The sequence below is a fragment of the Pieris rapae genome, chromosome 24 (assembly GCF_905147795.1).
Source record: "Pieris rapae chromosome 24, ilPieRapa1.1, whole genome shotgun sequence".
Taxonomy (NCBI): domain Eukaryota; kingdom Metazoa; phylum Arthropoda; class Insecta; order Lepidoptera; family Pieridae; genus Pieris; species Pieris rapae.
This window is the reverse complement of record NC_059532.1, coordinates 1,577,446-1,599,735: the sequence shown is the minus strand read 5'-3', so window position 1 is coordinate 1,599,735 and position 22,290 is coordinate 1,577,446. Positions and strand designations below refer to the sequence as shown.

The 22,290-nt window shown below is 33.9% G+C and overlaps 1 protein-coding gene and 1 non-coding gene across 5 annotated transcripts in view; both read right to left on the bottom strand.

Annotated features, from left to right (window-relative positions):
* Window positions 1-21,902, bottom strand: part of LOC111000927 — a 65,883-nt gene extending 43,981 nt beyond the window's left edge. For 3 of the 4 annotated variants that reach the window (XM_045633720.1, XM_045633719.1, XM_045633721.1), the window contains exons 1-2: window positions 10,192-10,289; window positions 9,787-10,123 (exon numbers count right to left, since the gene is read on the bottom strand). In XM_045633720.1, coding sequence (XP_045489676.1) covers window positions 9,787-10,115 — 329 coding nt within the window. In that variant the 5' untranslated portion in view covers window positions 10,116-10,123; window positions 10,192-10,289. Of the gene's footprint in view, window positions 1-9,786; window positions 10,124-10,191; window positions 10,290-21,783 lie in introns of those variants that run through there. The other variant, XM_022270532.2, reaches the window with a different exon arrangement.
* Window positions 8,685-8,803, bottom strand: LOC123690424. Its single transcript, XR_006751083.1, has one exon. It is a non-coding gene; the product is annotated as a 5S ribosomal RNA (ribosomal RNA).
* Window positions 21,903-22,290: the final 388 nt, after the last annotated feature.

Sequence of the window (22,290 nt, the reverse complement as noted above, 5' to 3'; positions counted from 1 at the left end):
CCCAAGCAGATTAAAATGAAAAAAAAATTTACAGCATCGCAAACACGAGTTGGAAAAAGGAAAAGCGGAAGATAGAGCAAGAAATCGGCAGACGATATAAAGAGAATAGGAGGCTAAACTTGGACAAGAAGATAGCTCTTCAGCGGAGTGATGAATGGAATAATGGAAGCCGCTGGAAGACGCCCCGTGTCGCAAATCTTGGAATAGATTAAGTTAGGTTATGTAACTTAAACAATTGTTTATTGGGGTGTTCAAGTATAACATAAGCACTATGGGGGGGGGGGTGAGGTTTCATTGATGTTCTTATTTGATGATTACATGTTATTATTTACTTTTACACTGTATATTACTTAAAAACGAAATGCATTTTTTAATATAATAAGGGGGCAAACGAGCCTGCGGGACGCCCAAAAAGGCAGTCGTAGCAGCCCATAGACACCCATTTTTAGTGGGTGCGTTGCCGGCCTACGCTCGAATTGTTGGAGGACGTATCTCTCAGGGAAGACCCCCGCCGGTAGTCGATTCAACAGTTCGCTAGTTCGCAAAAGAAAATTTTCGAGGATTCCTTTATGTACTATTATTTTTGGGCTAGCTTTGCTTACGTTTGCTGACAAGAGGGGATAAATTGCAGTTAATCTGCTTACGCGATATTGGAACAGCCCCTAATTTTATTTCACGAGCTTTTGACATACCTATTAGTTACCGCAAACAAAATGGCGGAAGTGTGACGTCATTTTACATAAATTTTCTACTCCGATATCTCAAAGACATATTTTTATGATTCCTATATCATAACAAAAAATCGACTCATATCAGATGAGCCACTGTTTTAAAAAAACTTCCTTTAAATTAATTTCGAACAGCTGTCATCCACGAATAAATACCGAGAAGCGGCAACCCTAGAAGAAGTGTAAACCGGTCGAGGCACTATTAATAACACTTCGATTCACACAAACATTTCTTTTAGGCTTTCAGAGGTAGTGGGGCAGACAGCATTGTTCCCCATACGCTGTAATTATCACAATTTTTAACCGACTGCAAAAAAGAAGTTCGTGTATGTGATATTTCTTAATGTGGGCTTACTGTATATATCATTTTTCAATCTTATATTATTTATTAGAAGGCAAATGGGTAGGAGACTCCGCTGGTGTTAAGTGATACAGCTGCCTATGGACACCAGACTAGTAACGCGCAAGTGCGTTGCCGGCCTATTAAGAATTGGAATCAGCTGCCTACTGAAGTATTGAACAAATTCTCAAGGTCCTTCAAGAAGCCGGCAACGCCCTTGCGAGTCCTCTTGCATTAAGCGTCCATAGGCGGTAGGTATTTCCGAACCAATTCGCCTAATACCTTCAAGGAGCCTAGCAATTCTTAAAAGGCCGGCAGCGCACTAGCGAGCCTTCCGGCAGCTGTTTCTGTCAATTAGAAAGTACATATTTTTCCTTATTTATATGTATATATGCACATCACTACATAGTATAAAACAAAGTTGCTTTCTCTGTCCCTATGTCCCTTTGTATGCTTAAATCTTTGAAACTACGCTACGGATTTGATGCGATTTTTTTTAATAGATAGAGTGATTCAAGTGAGGAAGGTTTATATGTATAACAACATCCATTAAATAGTGGGGAAGTACTGTTATTTTTGAGGTTTCTAATGTGACGTCGTAAATAACTACATTTTTACAAATGCAAACGTAGGCTGAACCCTACGAGTTTTATCAAAATAATGTACTGAGTATTGTACACATTGAAAAGGTCTACATAAAAGTCCATGATCGTATATGTCTATCTCTTATGGATAACCCACATTTTTATATACAATGTTCACAGATTTTCTGTAGTGTATTTAGTATCAGCATTGCACCCGTGCGAAGCCGGAACAGGTTGCTAGTATATATATAAATATATAATATATTGTTTATTAACACTACAAATAACACGTTGACACTGATGTAAGAATGTTATGAACGACTAGTGCTATACCAGTACGGTATATACTGACAGTATAAATCAGTAGATATACTGAAATTATAACTGTATGGCAAATATGGTACCAGTAGATGGTAACAGTGAACCCAGAGCTGGTGACTTCCTCGACGAATAAGTATCACAATACAGCAAGGAACAGAATTATTATTTTGATTAATATTATACTAATAACGTCTGATATGTGAATCTAAACCATATAGATCGCCACCCAAACGCTATACAAAATCGATTCAGCCGTTTAGGAAGAGATTATATAATATTGAAAGAAGGATTGTATTTATATATATATAGCCTAATATCGATCGGCCGGCCATAAGACGGTCACACAATGCCTTAGGCGACTACGTTGCCGGCCTTATATTAATTGGTACGCACTTTAAGGACCCTAAGTCGAATTTGTATTAGTCTACATGTTTGAAACGTCCAAAATAAATCAGGAATCAATCGAAATTAAATAGTGTACGATAATTCGTGATTTCGCGCACTTTAAATCAGTAAATCTACCGTAATTACATGAACCCTACTGAAATTACATCAGAACTGGCCAATTGGCAACGGTTCACGGTCAAAATGTCTACATAAGAGAAACCATACCAAATAATTGGATTTTAAATCGCGTCTTTTCACACTTCGAAGGGCATTATCAAGCTGCACCAGGAACCCTGACTCTGTAATTTCCACTTACGCCCAAGCCCAATAATATATCTCAATCCATTTTTGACCATCTGAGATAGAGATGTTAATCCAAATATTGATAATGCCAATAACCAATCAACGGATTGTAGTAGCCATCTCTTGATACAAGCTGTCCATGGTAGGTCGGATCGGTGTAGGTATGTGCATAGTATGAAATTGACAGTTCAACTGTGCCAATAACATATCTAAAGATTTTAACTTACACCAGTTTTTAAAATAATAAAAAAAAATTATATGTTTCAAACATGGACATGTATAATTTTATATTATTGGTACGGTTTTATTTATTTTTTTTTTTTTATAGAACAGGGGGCAAACGGGCAGGAGGCTCACCTGATGTTTTATTGTAGTCATACCGCCGCCCATGGACACCCTCAATGCCAGAGGGCTCGCGAGTGCGTTGCCGGCCTTTTAAGAATTGGTACGCTCTTAACTTTATTTGGTTTATATTGATTATCAAATATGAGTGTAAAGAGAGAAGTGATTGCATTCAATCCGTCGCCAAAAATGGATTGTCTTCGTAGGGTTTGGTTATTGGGATGCAGATAGGAGATCGATCGACTGTCACAATCTGATCTTAGATTGAAAACAATTGTGGATTCATTATGGAGAAATATAACTTCTATAAGAAGTTATTATTTTAGAAGTCTTTGATGGCATAGATTTAACGTCCTCAGCAAAGTTGTATAACGTATATCTAACTAGTCGTATTATTAAAAGTTTATTGCCATTTGCCACCAGATGTCAGGAAGCAACACAGACTTCGCGCGTTTTATTATTCACAATTATAACATGTGTTTAAATGTACACACAAAGATATCATGCCATACGCCGTTTGATAATTTTTGATTGGATTTATTTATTTACGTAAAAGTGAATATATTCGCAGTAAAACCAAAATTATTGAAGCTACATGCCCTAAAACTTAAATGGAGTTGGGTAGGCCACGTAGCGCATTGTACACATGACAAATGGTCTAAAGCAGTAACCGAATGGACTGGTCCAAAAGGAACAAGAAACAAAGGAAGACCAATAGAGCGATGGGCTGACGGGATCGAATTGGGCTGGAAGAAATTGGATGACGATAGCACAAAATTAATTAGGGTGGAAAAAGTTGGAGGAGGCATTCTCCAGGACAAGGGCCGCATCTTAGTTAAAATTGTATTCTTATCTATTTTATTTGATTTATGTAAATAGGATGTGGAAGAATAAAAGCTTATTAATATTATCTTATTGGTACAACATTAAATACAATTTTTAATGTGACAACACACTAATTTTTAAAACTTCTTCATATTTATATGTCTAAACTACTAAAGTCACTATCAACATATTTGTATGTTCGCAGAGTGAATTCACAGTAGCGATATTGTGTATATTATGTGTTTAATATATATATGCACTTTATTATATTTTATTAAATGATTCTCAACATAATCGTATTGGTATAGTCTGTAAGTTATGTATTTTTGTAACAAATAAAATTTTATATTTCCGAGACTTAAGGTAAAAATGAAGATATTATGTTAGGAATTTAATGAATTTAATTGTCATTAAAATATAAAGTGTAGGAAAATAATACAAATTATAAATTTATTTCTTTAATAACGTGGAATTTTAATTTACAATTCGTCATTTAAGATTTCATCAAATAATTTAGCATTATATATAAATACTAATCTTTATATATATAATTCTTCTGTGAGTGTGTATGTCACTAAACTTCTCTCAAACGACTGGACCGATTTTGACGAAATTTTTTGTGTGTGTTCAAGGGGATCTTGGAATGGTTTAGATTCACAATTTTGTCCGCTGGACAATGTTTTTTTAATTAATTTTTAATTTATTAGTAGTTGTTGATTTACATTGGATCCGACAGACGGCGCTACCATCGCAGTGTCATATTTTAAATAATATTAGAATTTTAATTTTAGTCTGTCCCGACAGTTAGCGCTGCGATCAAATTAAAAAAAAGTTTTGTTATCATTGTGTTATTGTAGACCATGTGCTGGATCGTTAGATATTGTCATAACATTTGAATAATAATTTTCATCAAAATGGTTCAGAATGATTTAGCTTATTAAAAAAAGTTTGAAATTTTCAAATTAAAGACGTGTAGAAAGGACAACGTCTGTCGGATCCGCTAGTATTTCATAAATTCTCTTTACGAAATATTAATTTTAAATAGTTTTAATTTATTCTCCGTTTTCTTTCACAAAAACTCTGCACATCTTCGTAACGAAAAATCTAAGGCCAAGACGTAAAGAGGTTGTAGCGCCACTGATAATGATAACTTGTACTAAATATAATCCTGATTATGTATTCGAATAAAGGCTATTTTAAAAACACACTTGACCAAATAAAACTTGTTCAAGGACAGTTCAAATGACATGAGAAAGTCAAATCGATTATCTTTAAATTTACTTAAATCCAATAAATAAAAATAAGTGAAGATAAAGAATATAAACAGGTTCTTCTAAAAGCAGTTTCGTCTGGAAGAGGTCTGGACCTCATCGCAGTGAATGTAACAGTTCCACGATGCCAAGCGAGTTGTCTCTGGTGATAAAGAAGGGATGATGACCCATCCCTGCAAGTACTGGACCCGATCTCCCCTAGCTATTTGTAAATGCCCTATGGCCCGGTCTGTGAAAGATGCTTGCTGTGTCAAGCATCCTCACAAACCAACAATGGGCGTGAAGAGGCGGACGCAACCGCCGCATCGCATGTCGGGAAGCTGATAAGGCTCTGCTGTTACCGCATCCCACATAAGGCGATTGTTGGTGGCACCTTGGGGTTTTAGTGGGTATGAACAATGGCGAGTCCCACATAACCCTTCTGCACCAAGCAGTCGCGCCGCGGAAGGGTATGCGCAATGCATTTCCCCGAGTAAAAAAAAATGCTGTCTCTGGTGATGCGTTTGCTAACAGTATTCGAACTCTCTTCCTGGTTAAGAATTCAGTTCTATAATTGTTATCAAAACTGATGCTGACAGATCAAGATTGACGACCACATATGTCGTCCAGAAATAGCATTCGCGATGTCTATTGAATAGAGCTTTAATATACAGTGTAAGATCTGTATAACGACACTCAATGGATCGGCATCTTTTGATGTTACAAAGGGAAGATGGATTTTTTTTATAGAACAGGGCAAACGGCCAGGAGGCCTGATGTTAAGTGATACCGCCGCCCATGGACACTCTCATTGCTAAAGGGCTCGCTAGTGCGTTGCCAGCCTTTTAAGAATTGGTACGCTCTTTTCTTGAAGGACCCTAAGTCGAATTGGTTCGGAAATATTTCAGTGGGCAGCTGGTTCCACAAAGTGGTGGTGCGCGGCAAAAACTGCCTTGGAAAATAAAGGATAGCCGGGCAGGATTTAACAGTTCTGGCGAGGAAGAGAGACAAGTAAATGGATTTGGGCTCCTTCAATCCTCCGGAGTTTGTAATGTAATACTCGATTTGCGTTTTGTTCCCATGAGAATGTAAGTGCACCTATTTCACCATGCCTACTGCTGATAGAGGACAGTATGTTTTTAATTTTTTTTAAGTCATTTGGAACATGGTGTAATAGTTGCAGCTCTTTACAAACCTTTTGTAAACAAAAAACTCGGTGATTAAACAGAGTGGCGGAGAATTTATTGCCAGTTCTCGTCCGTTCTACGCTAGATTTGAGAACTTAAATGTAAAATTAGACGCAATTTATGTGTATTTCTCTATTGATGTTTATAAGTGTTCATTGTGTTACCGAAATGTATGAATAATTTTGAATTTGAATAAAAAAATTCTACCTAATCTCCGAGATGGCTTTTTGATATTATAGTAGCTTCCTAGAACTTAGTTATTTTACTAAAACTTCCTTATCAGTTTCAGGAAGAATCTCTTACCATCATCTATTGAAGCTATAAGGTGCCAATTGATAGGTCTATTTAACGCTGAAAGTGCAAATCGATACATACACTCCAGAGGATTGCAAGACTTTTGAAATGAAAACTTAGGTGCATTCAGGTAATGTTTTTACGGACGTCACGAAGATGTGCAGCGTTTTTGTCGACTAAAAGAGAGAGAGAGCTATTGAGACCGATTGAGAGAGATTTTTATATATTAGAACTTTAGATAGCATTTCAAATAAAAATCTTCGGCAGATTTTTTATTTATTTATATTATCATTAGCACGTATACAGTGTGAATATAGATTTACAAATACATGGAGTGATCATATACTGGTACCCGAATTTACATTTTATTTATTTATTTTTACTCCTACAGCTAACACAAAATACATATAATAGCAAACAAATACACCGAGAACATAGCCACAGATGGAATACATGATACATTATTATTTTATCATTTACAAAGAAGTTTCACTTGTGTGTGTACTTTGTACGCACGCACTTTTTGATATTAACCAATAGACAATATAAACGGTCATTAACTAATCAGGAATTAAATTATTACTGTAAATAGTAATCTATTATAATTGGCTTTGGATAAAACATTTAGACGGATTTTGATGGATTTGTCAACAGCGATATATATAACTCGTTCCGCGAAAGCTTGCCAAGATCACCGTTTTAATTTTAAACATGTTTTTATTGTATTTTATTTTCATAAATATATTAAATAAATCAGTGGCGCTACCTCTTTAGGTCTTGATAGATTTCTGAATCTGTTTCATGATCATTTTTAAATCTAATAGGCAAGTAGGTGATAAGCCTCCAGTGCCTGACACACGTCAATTTTTTGGGTCTAAGACATGTCGGTTTCCTCGCGATGTTTTCCTTCACCGTTCGAGCAAATGTTAAATGCGCACATAGAAAGAAACTACATTGGTTCACAGCCGGGGACCGAACCTACGACCTCAGGTATGAGTGTCGCACGCTGAAGCCACTAGGCCAACACTGCTCTCATAAATATATTGTATTTATTAAAATATTCATATATATAAATTACGTGTCACGTTGTTTGTCCGCGATGGACTCCTAAACTACGGAACCGATATCAAATAGTAAAATCCTTAAGAATATAGTGTGTTCTACTTTATTGGAGATGTTTAGACGTCTCACTCAGACCTGTTGACAGACAAACTCCGGCCTTTTAAAATTAGATACACGAAAAAACTGTTGTGTAATTCAGTATGCTTTATTTTCATGTACACAAATTTCTCAGAAAGTAATCCTAATATTATAAACGCGAATTTAGTAAGTATGACTGGATGTTTTGCTACGCTTTTGCGATAAAACTACTGAATGTATTTTATTGAAACTTCACAATAATATTGCGTATACATCAGATTAACACATAGGCTACAAAGTATAAAAATATTGTGTGAATTGTCAAAAATATCAAGTAGAAAACAGAGTGTCTGTACTTTTGTACGCGTTAGAAGTTATACTTCTTTGGCGTATGAAAAAAATAACTAATTGATTAACGATAAAAATTAAATTTAAACAAAAAGATTTTATTTAAATAATTAATTATTAGTAAATACATGATCGTACATGAAATTGATTTAAAAACACCAAAATAATATTTATTTATTCACACTGTTTAATTGTAGTGTTAAGAAACACGTGATCTAAATATAAAATACTAGAATATACAACTTGAAGTTATCTAGACTAAGGCGATCTGATCTCAGATGGTTTTTTAATCTGAGATTGTGGATTAATTATTGGGTTCGGGCGCTAATGGTTTCATCTGCATATTTTGTATTTCGTGGTACAGATTTTGAGTCTCATCTGGTTCATCTCCTTGTATAAGTTGTTTGCACTAAGTTTTGAAATTACAGAATTTCATGACATTTTCCTGAAACATTATTTTTTTATTTATTAAAATAAATACATTTTAAACGTTATATATTTTGCAAAGAAATTATGGACCCCGCAATTATTGTACAGGGTTTCTAGTGTACGTTTGGTCTCACGAACCAAAACAATGACTAAATTAAGTGATTCCGAAAATTTTAATTTTCATTCATTTCTCACTAAGAAAAAAAAGCCAACATCACGAGGTGTTCCCAGGCGGTCACCCATCCAAGTACTGACCTCACCCGACGTTGCTTAACTTCGGTGATCGGACGAGAACCGGTGTATTCAACGTGGTATGGACGTTGGCGATAATAGTACCGAAAATATGAAATATAAACACTATAGCAAAAAGTGTCGTTACAACTTTTGATCTTAATTTTTTCGTTGAACATCGTTCCAAAAAATATTTTTTAAAAGATTTCTATTCTCCAACCTTCATGCATCACAACTGTAACTGCTATTACCATGTTGTTGTCAAAAAAACATTTTTGAAGATGCAATTTATCTCTCCGTAAAAACCATGCCAATAATAATAATGTATGTTTAAAACATATCAAATAGCTTTTTAATTATTTTCAAAACTGGTGTAAATGGAAAATCTGTCGCACAACGTCTCGTTTTTTATTTATTTATATTATCATTAGCACATATACAGCGTACATAAAACAGTGTGATTATAGATATCCTAGTGACCCGCCCCAGCTTCGAACGGGTGCAATGCTGATGAAAAGCAGGTTTTTATTATGTATTGTTATTTCCGTCGCTGGAAAGCTCCGATAATATACGCGACATATAACATGTAGACATATATCATTAAGGACTTTTCTGTAGACCTTTTCAATGTGTACAATACTTAGTACATTATTTTGATAAATAACAGTACTTCTCCACTATTTTATGGATGTTATTATACATATATATATTATAAACCTTCCTCTTGAATCACTCTATCTATTAAAAAAACCGAATCAAAATCCGTTGCGTAGTTTCAAAGATTTAAGCATACAAAGGGACATAGGGACAGAGAAAGTTGTTTTATACTATGTAGTGACAAATACATGGAGTGGTATATAATATATACTGGTACATGATCATCTATTGGGGATTTAATAGCAATAATTAATTTACAAAGAAGTTTCACTTCTGACTTTGTGCGCACGCATTTATTTATAAGATTTGGATTTGGTTTTTCCTACTAGGCTTGCCTGAAAGAAATCGCTTGCGTCTCTCTATATTTTCTACGTCCTATATTTGCTTTTAAATTTAACGAAGTATGAAATAAATACATACCCATTTGCCCCAACAAAAGTCTCCTTCGCCGTGATGCCATTAAAATGTATTCTATTTTCCACTTCTCCATCAATCAAGACATCTTTCATAACAAAATTCAACACGTCCTTATTTAAATTACGCCTCAAATAGCGTATGTCACTTAAGACACGTCTATCTATACGCTTATCTGTATGCCTGACGTCAGCGTCAATGTCAATGTCACTGTCAATGTCACAACTGGTCGATCCGAGGAGTAATAGGATCAGAATGGGTGTGCTGAACAGTTTCTTCCACGAGACGAGTTTTGTTGTCGTCTTTTTCTTCGCTTTCGGCGATTTCAACTCCATATTGAAACCTGAAACAATACCAATTTTAAGTAATTTTGTTAAATACCGGCTTCGGCAAACCCTGAAAGATATATACCTGAATCATGAATCGTTCAGAAGGTAACGGGCGGAAGGCTCATTTTTTAAGTGGTGCTGAAGGCTCGCATGTGCGTGGTCGGCCTTTTTGTAATTGGTAGTCTCCTTGAAGGAATTAGTAGAATTGGTTCATTCAAGAAAACATAAAATAAATATGGAAATAAATAATTATTCAACGTGAATTAAATAAATTCGTAAAAAATGTTTTAATTGTAAGTTGTAAATTTAAAAAAAATTTTAAATTTAATATTACATAATATAACTCAACTCTAGAATGTTCCAGGGGTTTCTAATGGTAGACTAAACCAATTTATGAATTAGCAGATTATATACTAAGTTTTAATAAGAATAATTTATTTATTCAATCAGAATAAAATATTATGCTAAATATAATATTTGTGTTTAAGTTTACATCAGTGATTTTGTTTCACAAAAACTACAGTACCGTTTTAAACATTCTTTTGGAAATAACGTAAATAAATAATTTATAAGAAGAAAGAGTTATGAGATGGCTTTATTAATTATTATGGACGTAGAAATATTCAGTGTCTCTTCAAACGCCATTTTGTTTTAATACATTGAATTACAAAGCGTCTATCAGCACTTTTGTTTGTTTTCGCGATTAAATTACAATCAGAATATAATTACGCTGACATATATTCTTATTAGTGTATTCATTACATAATACATATAATATTTTCTTTATAAATGAATAATATTATTACACTGTTGAAACTTCTTTAGGCGGGTAAATTTTTTACGGAACGTCACGGAGATTTGCAGCGTATTTGTGGAAGAAAAGGGAGAGAGCGATTGAGACCGATTGAGAGAGAGCGAGAAAAAATACACCCTATTGGTTAATGTATTCGTTTAGTTACATATTAGAACTATAAGATGGCAATTCTCTCGCATAACATCGTGTGAATTACTAAATATTTTCGAATATTGTATTACAAACTTAAAAATTTCGGGACGTAGATTTGCGCCAGTACCGACCGAAATTTGAATTTAGCAGAGTCAGACGAGTTTATTATCGAAGCTCTCTAGCGCGGAAAATACTTAATAAAACGTGCTTTTCATCAGCATTGCACCCGTGCAAAGCCGGGGCGAGTCACTAGTACATAGATAAAATAATTCATTGACATCAGCTATCGGAGAATTCCTATGACGTAGAAGATAACGATGCTGTGACGTTTTGGTGATAGCCATATTATCGATAAGAATAGCGGCTATAAGTTCAATGACGGAGAAGAGTTATGGAAACATTTTTCGCTGAGTATTTTCGACAGGTCGAAAAACTAGATTAGTTCATGTCCTAAGCATCTCAATCTCAAGCCCTGTTGCAGCAGAGCAGTGTTGGCCTAGTGGCTTCAGCGTGCGACTCTCACATCTGAGGTCGAAGGTTCGATCCCCGGCTGTGCACCGATTGACTTTCTATGTGCGCATTTAACATTTGCTCGAACGGTGAAGGAAAACATCGTGAGGAAACCGACATGTCTTAGACCCAAAAAAAACCAAAAAAATCGACGACGTGTATCAGGCACTGGAGGCTGATCACCTAAATCTAAATGATCATGAAGCAGATTCAAATATCTGAGGCTAAAACCTAAAGAGGTTGTAGCGCCACTGATTTATTTTTCTAAGCAACTGTAATTCAGGAAGATGAAGAGCACATGGAACACCGTTCCTTGGGCCACGAATGGGCATTGTCTGCGACTGGTGCAAGGGCGTCTCCAGCAAGACTTGGACCTTGGATGCCGACACGTGAACATGAAGTGAGTGATCGTAGTAAGGGATCTCACTTTCCCCGGTGAAGGCGAGAAGGCTAAGATCGAGAAGTTGTAATGTCGCAACAAAGTAGTTAAATCAGAGAGTTAATTGAATCTCTAGACAGTTAATGAAAGATCGACATTTAAAAATTTAAAAAGATTAAAAAAAGAGTGGCGGAGAGTTTATTGCCATTCTCTTCCGTTCTAAGCCCTTGATTTGAGAACTGGCAGTAAATGTAAAATTAGAAAAGTTTATTTATTTTTTGACGTTCATAAGTGTACATTGTGTTACCTACATGAATAAATGATTTTTGACTTTGACTTTGAAATTGTGTTTTTATTTTTGGCTTTTGTTACTGGAAGTTGCAGAGTACGTGCGATATTCAGTTAAATATTTTAAAAATAAAAAAATTAGTGGCGTTAGAACCTCTTTAGGTCTTGGCCTCAGATTTTTGAATCTGTTTCATGATCATTTTTAAATCTACACCTATTTTTAAATCAAATTAAAGTTGGTATTCAAGAAATTTTAAAAGCATTTTTATAAATAATCATTTAATATAATTAAACAACTTTGAAAAAAAACTTGATGAAACAAAACGTGCGATTCTCATACTTGAGGTCGTAGGTTCGATCCCCGGCTGTGCACCAATGGAATTTATTTCTATGTGCGTATTTAACATTTGCTCGAACGATGAAGGAAAACATCGTGAGGAGACCGACATGTCTTAGACCCAAACGACGACGATGTCAGGCACTGGAGGCTGATCACCTACTTGCCTATTAGATAATAATAATAATAATTTTTATCTTCCTGACATCTATCGGCGAATAATAATACTATTTTTTTTAAATTGCTTTAACGACACAACAACACTAAAGCTATTCCAGCATATATAATCTATATTGTTCATATTTCACCATTTTATTAGTATGTAATTCGTACTTAAATATAATTTCCAAAAAACACAATTTATAAAAAAATAAAAATACCGAGCAAAGATCGGCCATCCAGGTACTATTATATTACACGCAAATCTGACAGACGTAAATATCTTATTACATTATTATGTAAATCATTCTTGACTCCACTTAAAAGTACAAAAAATTTCATCAAAATTTGTTCAGCCGCTTACAGGTTTAATTACGAACACGTGGTCAGAAGATTAGATGCAACGCCATCTGTGGGGCTGATTTGTGAATGTAAATCAGGGCGCCACCAAAATGCAAACAATAAAATTCATTCAAACCGCTCCAGTCGTTTAACGCCCAAACCCAATAATTAATCTCTGATATCTCCATCCCAAAAACCGAACCCTACGAAGACAATTCATTTTTGGCGACGGATGGAATGCAATCTCTTCTTTACACTCATATATGATAATCAATATAAACCAAATAAAGTAAATAAAACCGAACATCTATTTAAAACATATCTATGTTTATATATATATCTATGTTTAAAACATATCAAAAAGCTTTTTAATTATTTAAAAAACTGGTGTAAGTTAATATCTTAAGATAGGATATTGGCACAGTTGAACTGTCATTTCATATAAAGGTCTATCCATGTACACAGATCCGACCTACCATGGATAGCATGTATCGACAGATGGCTATTACAATACGCTGTTATCAATATTTGGATTATGATGTCTATCTCAGATGGTCAAAAATGGTTTGGGAGTTTATTAGAAAACACTTCGATAGCGCGTTTCAGGGTATGACGTCATCGCAGTGTTTTGTAAACGCATTTCAAGTAGTTACCTTAACCTATATAAAATAAAACGAGTTAAAACAAAAGATTGTGTAATTGAAGAATTTTAATATAGTCGTTATGCCCTACAATTCTTCGTAATCGAAAGATAAAAGTTCCGAATTCGTAATCGACCGACAGTAGCTACAGAGTCGAGCGCGAACTATCTGCTTGTTAAAATCAAATTTCTGACGTACGTCACGAATGTCAAATTTGACATTGACATACTGACACCGGAAGTAGTTATTATTAGAATTGACAAACATTATAAGTTGATTGGAGAATGTGTAATGATCAAAGATTCACGAAGGGATCTTCTGCATCTTTTACCAGAGATGGTCTAAGATCCTGCGGGATTAGTGCGCACATCGGTTATTTGCTAGAAAACAATTTTTTTATAGAACGGGGTGGAGAGAAAACCGGCAGGAGGCTCACCTGATGTTAAGTGATACCGCCGCCCATGGACACTCTCGATGCTAGAGGGCTCGCGAGTGCGTTGCCGGCCTTTTAAGAATTATAATTAGATTAAGATTTATAATTAGGAGAATGTATATCTAGCAAGTTGCCTATAAAACTTTGGTAGCTAGTATTTTTAATGAAATAATTCTGAATTTATTTTTTGGAAAACATTTCGTTCATTTGTTATTTTAAAAAAATATCGCCTACATGGCATTAATATTGATAAAAACTACGATGACTAAAAAAAGTTTTTATAAGTAATAATTGTAAATCAGACTTGTTTTACTATCTTAAATATGTAGTAGTATTAGACTATTATTTGAAGCACTATTTTTTATTTAAATTTAAATTTTTAAGTTAAAATTTAATCTCAAATATCAATTATTAATTTTGCAAAAAATTATGATGATTAAAAAAGTTTTTATAAGTAATAATGTATAAAATAGACTGTATTTTAGTATTGAAATGTAGTATTTGACTATTCTTTAATTTTTTTTTTCAATTCTAATTTTTAAGTTAAATATCTCTTATTTTGATAAAAACTAAAATATTTAAAGAAAATCGATGAAACGAAGTTTTCACTTCAAAACGTTTTATTATACTTAAATAATAATATGTAAATAACATTGAAAAATTTCTTCTAATTGTATAATATAATTAAACGAATCTCTCATATATTTTTTGTGCACATCTATGTATGACCAAAACCACACATGACACAAATTATATATAGGCATAAAATACTTTAAGACCGCGCCATCTGTGAACAGCAGTCGCTAACATCGGCGTTGTTACAAAATTTTTATTATTTCATTTGAGTTTTATATGTAATAGAATTATTTAATACTTTGGAATTCACTTTAAAACAAGTTTCGCGAGTTTATTTTTAGCACTCTTAAAAATAACCAACCAAATCAGTACTGATATTCAATTCAATTTAATAATTTAAATAATACAAATGTCTGATTCTAAAGATGTAATAAGTATAAGAAACTAGAGGATCGGAAAAAGCCAGCTTCTTCCTTTTGACCAAATTTTGCAATCCTCTCTCTGCGTAGAGAGAGAGAATCAAGCTGATCAGTAAGACGCAGAGTCTATCCACATACACCGATCCAACCTACCATGGATAGGCGATAGCTTATATTGACCGATGGCTAGTACAATACACTTTTATCAATATTTGAATTTTTTTTAATAATAATAATTTTTATTTGCAAGAATATGATACAATAATGATTTGGTGGTACAATCTAATGTTCGCATATTCTTATACGCATACAATGACGTGAAAATTTGTCTTAAATTGAATTTTACATAGATATTACATATGAGTCATAATATAGTCAATCCTTGTAATATTTTATCACTTCATCATAAATTATTGAAATATATGATTACGTTATCAAATTAATATTAATTATAATAATTCACAACAAGTCAATTTTTAAAAACTATTGCATTTTTTACGATATTGCATTATTTGTGAAATTCATTACTTATTAATTTTTTTAACTGAATTAAACGTTTATTATCGTAATTACGCTACAATTAATTAATATGTCTATCTCAGATGGTCAGAAATGGATTGAGATAGGTTATCGGGTTTGGGCAGAGTGAGAACTGGACATCGAGGGAAAAAACCCGCTATTGGTTGATGTATTCCTTTAGTTACATATTAGAACTTTAGGGGAAATTCTGTCGCATAAAGTCTTGCGTAGAAAACGCAGATTATTTTGTTGACTTTGGATCACGGCATATTGGATTGATATATCATGAAACAGATATAGAAATCTGAGGCCCAAAAATCATTATGGTTATGCAATGGCATGATTTTTGGGCCTCAGATTACATACATTTATGTATGTAAACGAAATTCATGGGCGGAGATGCGAGCGTGAGTGTTAAGATGATTATTATGACTGGACGCAATCCGGGGGCAAGAGTTGAAAAGATAATATAAAAAAATAATTATTTTAACATAAACAAATTGATAGCTTTGTGCTTGACTAAATGTGAAACAGACAGAAATGTCTGTAACAAAAACGTTTCTTTTTTTATAGAACGGGGCAAATGGGCAGGAGGCTCATCTGATGTTAAGTGATACCGTGGACACTCTCAATGCCAGAAGGCTCGCGAGTGCGTTGCCGGCCTTTTGAGAATTGGTACGCTCTTTTCTTGATGGACCCTAAGTCGAATTGGTTCGGAAATACTTCAGTCGGCAGCTGGTTCCACAAAGTGGTGGTGCGCGGCAAAAACTGCCTAGTAAAACGCGCATTTGTGGAACGGTGGACGTCGTGGTGATACGGGTGGAATTTCGTATTCTGCCTCGACGTCCGATGATGAAATATAATTCTAATTTCAACACAAACGTTGTGAAAAAAAAAACAAAAAAAAAACTTGGCGATTAAAAACACCGGCGGAGAGTCTAATGCCATTCTCTTCCGTTCTACGCCCTTGATTTGAGAACTGACAGTAAATTTAAAATTAGAAGCAATGTATATTTCTTTTTTGACGTCCATAAGTGTACATTGTTACAACAGATTTTTGACTTTTACATTAGAATGAAAGTCCAATTTAATATTTAATCATTAATTAAACGTATTCAGTGCAAAATTATAGAAAGTACTTCACCGGTCTCATTTTAAGTGGAGTGTTGACACTGATTTAATTGACCTGTCGGTTATCACCAAATTACGAAACATATAATCTATATACTTTAAAGTTATGTTGTATTAATCTTGCTATGTCGGTATATGTTGTTGTCAATTATTACGATTATGTATTTGCGTGCTATTTCCATGCCTCGTGCTGATAAAGGACAAAATGTTTTTAATTTATTTTTTATTTTTATTATTATTATTAAATCGAAAATAGAAGTGATAAGATGCCATGACGCTGGACCGGGCACATGAGGAGAGATAGAAAGAAAAAATAAATCAGTAGCGCTACAACCTCTTTAGGTCTTGGCCTCAGATTTCTGAATCTGTTTCATGATCATTTTTAAATCTAATAGGCAAGTAGGTGATAAGCCTCCAGTGCCTTACACACGTCGTCGACTTTTTGGGTCTAAGACATGGCGGTTTCCTCACGATGTTTTCCTTCACCGTTCGAGCAAATGTTAAATGCGCACATAGAAAGAAAGTCCATTGGTGCACAGCCGGGGTTCGAACTTACGACCTCAGGTATGAGAGTCGCACGCTGAAGCGACTAGGCCAACACTGACGAGAGATAATACAAAAATTTTAAATTCAAAAATCATGTAGGTATGTACACTTATGAACGTCAAAAAAAATATACATTAGATAGATAGCAGGTCGAAATGGATAAAAATAATTACTGAATGGCAACCATGCGATGGAAAAAGTTAAAGTGGAAGACGGAGCAAGAGATGGGCAGACGACATAAAGAGAATAGGAGGCACAACTTGGACAAGAAGAGCTAACATCAGAAAATAATGGAAGCAGCTGGAAGAGGCCTATGCTGACTACTAAAAATTGGTCAAATGCTGTATTTATTAAGTTTTATTTATGTAACTTAAATAAGTGTTAATATATTATACTGGGTGTCAGCAATGAAGGCTTAATAATAATTAATATTGGCATATAATAACATTAAATAAAGTAAACAATTGTTGTATGGATTAAGAAAGCTTTAATAATAATATTTATTATTATTATTAATTACTTAAGTCATGTGGAACAAGGTTTTGGTTGCAGCTCCTTACAAACGCTGTGTAAAATAACAAACTTGGCAATTAAAAAGAGTGGCGGAGAGTTTATTGCCAGTTCTTCTCGTCCGTTCTTCGTCCTTGAGAAATGTCAGTAAATGTAATATTAGAAGTATTTCATATATATCTTAATATATATATTTCTTGTGTGCGTGTGTATGTGACTGAACTCCTAAACAACTGGACCGATTTAGACGAAATTTTTTGTGTGTGTTCAAGGGGATCTGGGAATGGTTTAGATTCATCAGAATTAAGAAAACATTCAGAATTTTGTCCGCTGGACAATGTTTTTTTAATTAATTTTCAATTTATTAGTTGTTGTTGATTTTGGAATGTTTTACATTGGATCCGACAGACGGCGCTACCATCGCAGTGTCAAATTTTAAATAATATTCGAATTTTAATTTTAGTCTGTCCCGAAATTTAAAAAAAGTTTTGTTATCATTGTGTTATATCGTGTGTGACCATGTGCTGGATCGTTAGATATTGTCAGAACATTTGAATAATAATTTTCATCAAAATGGCTTATTAAAAATTGAAATTTTGCAATTAAAGACGTGTAGACAGGACAACGTCTGTCGGATCCGCTAGTATATATATACTTTTCGCCCTTTTCTTAAAGGACCCTAAGTAAATTTGTACTTACAAAACGCTCAGTTGTGCGACGGTTGTCGTTATGATGGATGGAATATTATATATATTTAAAAAATGTGCAATAATGGCAAGATATGATGTTTTATCTGTTGATAAGAGAGACCTTCACCTAATCAAAAACTTTCGTATCAAAGTTAAAAGATGTGTAGGTTTAGTTACAAGATTTTTCTTTTGCGTACGTCGTCGTCAGAACAATAAAAAAAGTACTTGCGTACAAAGTACACGTGTCAGAAGTGAAACTTCTTTGTAAATTAATTATTACTAAGATAAAAGCATCAATAGATCATCATGTACCATTATATGTACACTCCATGTATTTGTATATCTATAATCACATTGTGTACACACTGTATACGTGCTAATGATAATATTATGTGTAAATAAATAAAAAAATCTGCGTTTACTGCACAAGACGTTATACGACAGAATTGCCATCTGAAACGTAACTACTACGCGAATACATTGTTAGGGTTACTTAAAATTGTATAATGAAGACGTTGCTATATTTACCATAATTAATATCTCGGAGAGGTCTAACAACATCAAACAAACAAAAAAGAAAGAGAAAGAGAAGTAGTAGATATTAATAAATTCCTAGTATTATTTGTTGCTTTTTTTTAATTTTACAGTTTTTAATTTTATTCTTTCGTTTTGCTTTTAAATGTAACTTTGTCTTTTAATTAATCTTTTCTGTTTTCGTTTCGTTTAGTTCTGTTTTTTATTTAATCTGTGTAATCTGTTTTGGCTTTGTGTATTGTATTTGTATATTGTATAATAATATGTATTAAGTAGCTGTCAGATTACTTATAATTAAATAAATAAAAACAAATCAAAATAGCGTGTATTTTGTCTCGATCTCCCTTTCTCACTCTCTCTTTCAATCAGTCTCAATCGCTCTCTCCCTTTTCTTCAACGAAAACGCTGCACATATTCGTGACGTTTCGTAAAAATTGTACCCTCATGCGCCTAAAGTATATAAGTTTCACATCAAAATCAGTCATAGCACTCCAAACGTCTCTTCTGTGCGCTCTCTGATCTTCAACCAGTCAAACCTCTAGCATAGAGAGTGTCCATGGGCGGCGGTATTACTTAACATCAGGTGAGCCTCCTGCCCGTTTGCCCCCTGTTCTATAGAAAAAAATGAGAATCTCGCTGTTGGCATCAGGCCAAGATAGACCAATTCGAGGTAGGGTTCTTGAAGAATATAGTACCAGTCCTGACAAGGCCGACACTTGGTCATCTGGCAATGTGAGTCGTCATAGGTATTACATAAGTTCAAATAAGGCTAGGCCCGTTTGCCTCCCATTACATAAAAGCACAGCTTTGGGCTGTTTTGTGGAGCATACCTTTTATTATCATATACATATAGGTATATTATACTAGCGGATCCGACAGACGTTGTCCTGTCTACACGTCTTTAATTTCAAAATTTCAATTTTTAATAAGCCATTTTGATGAAAATTATTATTCAAATGTTATGACAATATCTAACGATCCAGCACATGGTCACACACGATATAACACAATGATAACAAAACTTTTTTTAAATTTCGGGACAGACTAAAATTAAAATTCGAATATTATTTAAAATTTGACACTGCGATGGTAGCGCCGTCTGTCGGATCCAATGTAAAACATTCCAAAATCAACAACAACTAATAAATTGAAAATTAATTAAAAAAACATTGTCCAGCGGACAAAATTGTGAATCTAAACCATTCCCAGATACCCTTGAACACACACAAAAAAATTCGTCTAAATCGGTCCAGTCGTTTAGGAGGAGTTCAGTCACATACACACGCACACAAGAAATATATATATTAAGATATATCTTATATGCGAAGTGGGTAACTGTATTTTTTTATATATTTAGATGATATATTTAAAATTATAAATTTTTACTACGGCGTTATGTTTTATAATAGTTATTTTTTTTAATAGAACAATGGGCAAACGGGCAGGAAGCTCACTCATACACACTCTCATTGCCAGAGGGCTCGCGAGTGGGTTGCCGGCCTTTTAAGAATTGGTACGCTCTTTCCTTGAAGGACCCTAAGTCGAATTGGTTCGGAAATACTTCAGTCGGCAGCTGGTTCCACAGTGGTGGAGCGCGGCAAAAACTTCCTTGAAAAACGCGCAGTTGTGGAACGGAATTAATAATTGGAAAAATAGGTCAAAGATTCACTACACAACAATAGTTAGACATATATTAACATACAATGTTTTAATTGTATATACTTGCTTCCGTATAAAATATACGCTTAATAGTAAATTAACTGATCAATCGAGACCATTTTTTTTTTTCAAAACTATGATTTCTAACAGCTATCATCGCCCATGGGCATTAACACATACGCCGGAACCATAATTAATCCACAATCTCAGATCAGACTGTGACAGTCGATCATTCTCCTATCTAATATCAATCAGTCGATTAGTTATTGGCACACTATAAATATTTGAATTAAGATCTCAGATTGTCAAAAATGAATTGAGATAAGTAATTGCGTTTGGGCGTTAGTTTGTCTTTGGATGTTAATAATAAGGATAGGAGGCTAAAACCTATCAAGGACATTTAAAATGTAAACATCTTCTTGCACTCATCACTTTTATTTATTTTTTCTTTTCTTACTAGGGTTGCCTGGAAGAGATCGCTTGTTAGCGATAAGGCCGCCCGTTGCATCCCTTGTAATTTATATGTATGTAAATAAACATTTTATAATTTATAATACCTAATACGTTTTTCCGATCATGTTACTTCGAATGTCACAAAAAAGGTTTCATATTAAAATATAGACAAATGTTGTCTATGGCTATATAGAGCTGTTAATTTGGAATAATTGTGATGCACGACTTTTACGTTTAAGTTTAAGTTGAACTGTTTTCAATACGCAACGATAGTTCTGAAACGAAGTTTAACTTTTTTTATAACAGTTTTTATCATACACTCCTGTTAGAGGTAGTACAAGGCTATGTAAGATTCATTGATAAATTACCAATAATTATTCTATTCGCATCAATAATTTCCGAGATACAAAACAAGAAAAGTTGAGCTAAAGAAGCGAATTTAATCATGTTTAATAAACACCAGAAACTCATTAGAAAATGCTACATAATGTTTTTTCCTTACTTTAAAAATACATAATGAACTGAATTTAAAACTAATTGTCGACATTTTTAATGCATATGGTCACAGGTTATATAGTTTTAATACCGTATTTAAAACGTTACCTCGGATTAAAACACTTTCACATCACTTAAATCACTAAACACAGCACTTTGATAAAGTTTCGTATTTCGCGCGGCAATTCTCGCGATGAGCGACACAACTATATACTCCGAACGATCAGAGCACACTGCTTGAAAAACCGTAACAAATATGGCAGCGTAATAAACGGTATTATTTATTGCTTACCTGAGTTGGTTTAAAAAAAACCTCTAACATTTATTACACAATAGTCAATTTACAAAAGAATATTATAATAAGGCTCTCACTTTTTCTCTTTTCATAAACTAAATAAGCAACCGAATCAACTGATACACAAACTCTATGTATGTCCAACTCACGTTGTTTTTATGGGTTAAATAAAACTTTTTTTAATTTACACCCAAACTTAACACTGTTTATATGTATAAGCAATGTACTGTCACTTTATGTAATAAATTCGCGTTTATTATTAAAAAGTGTTTTAAACCAAATTCATCAGCAATTATTTGGCTTATTATGAAATTTAATTT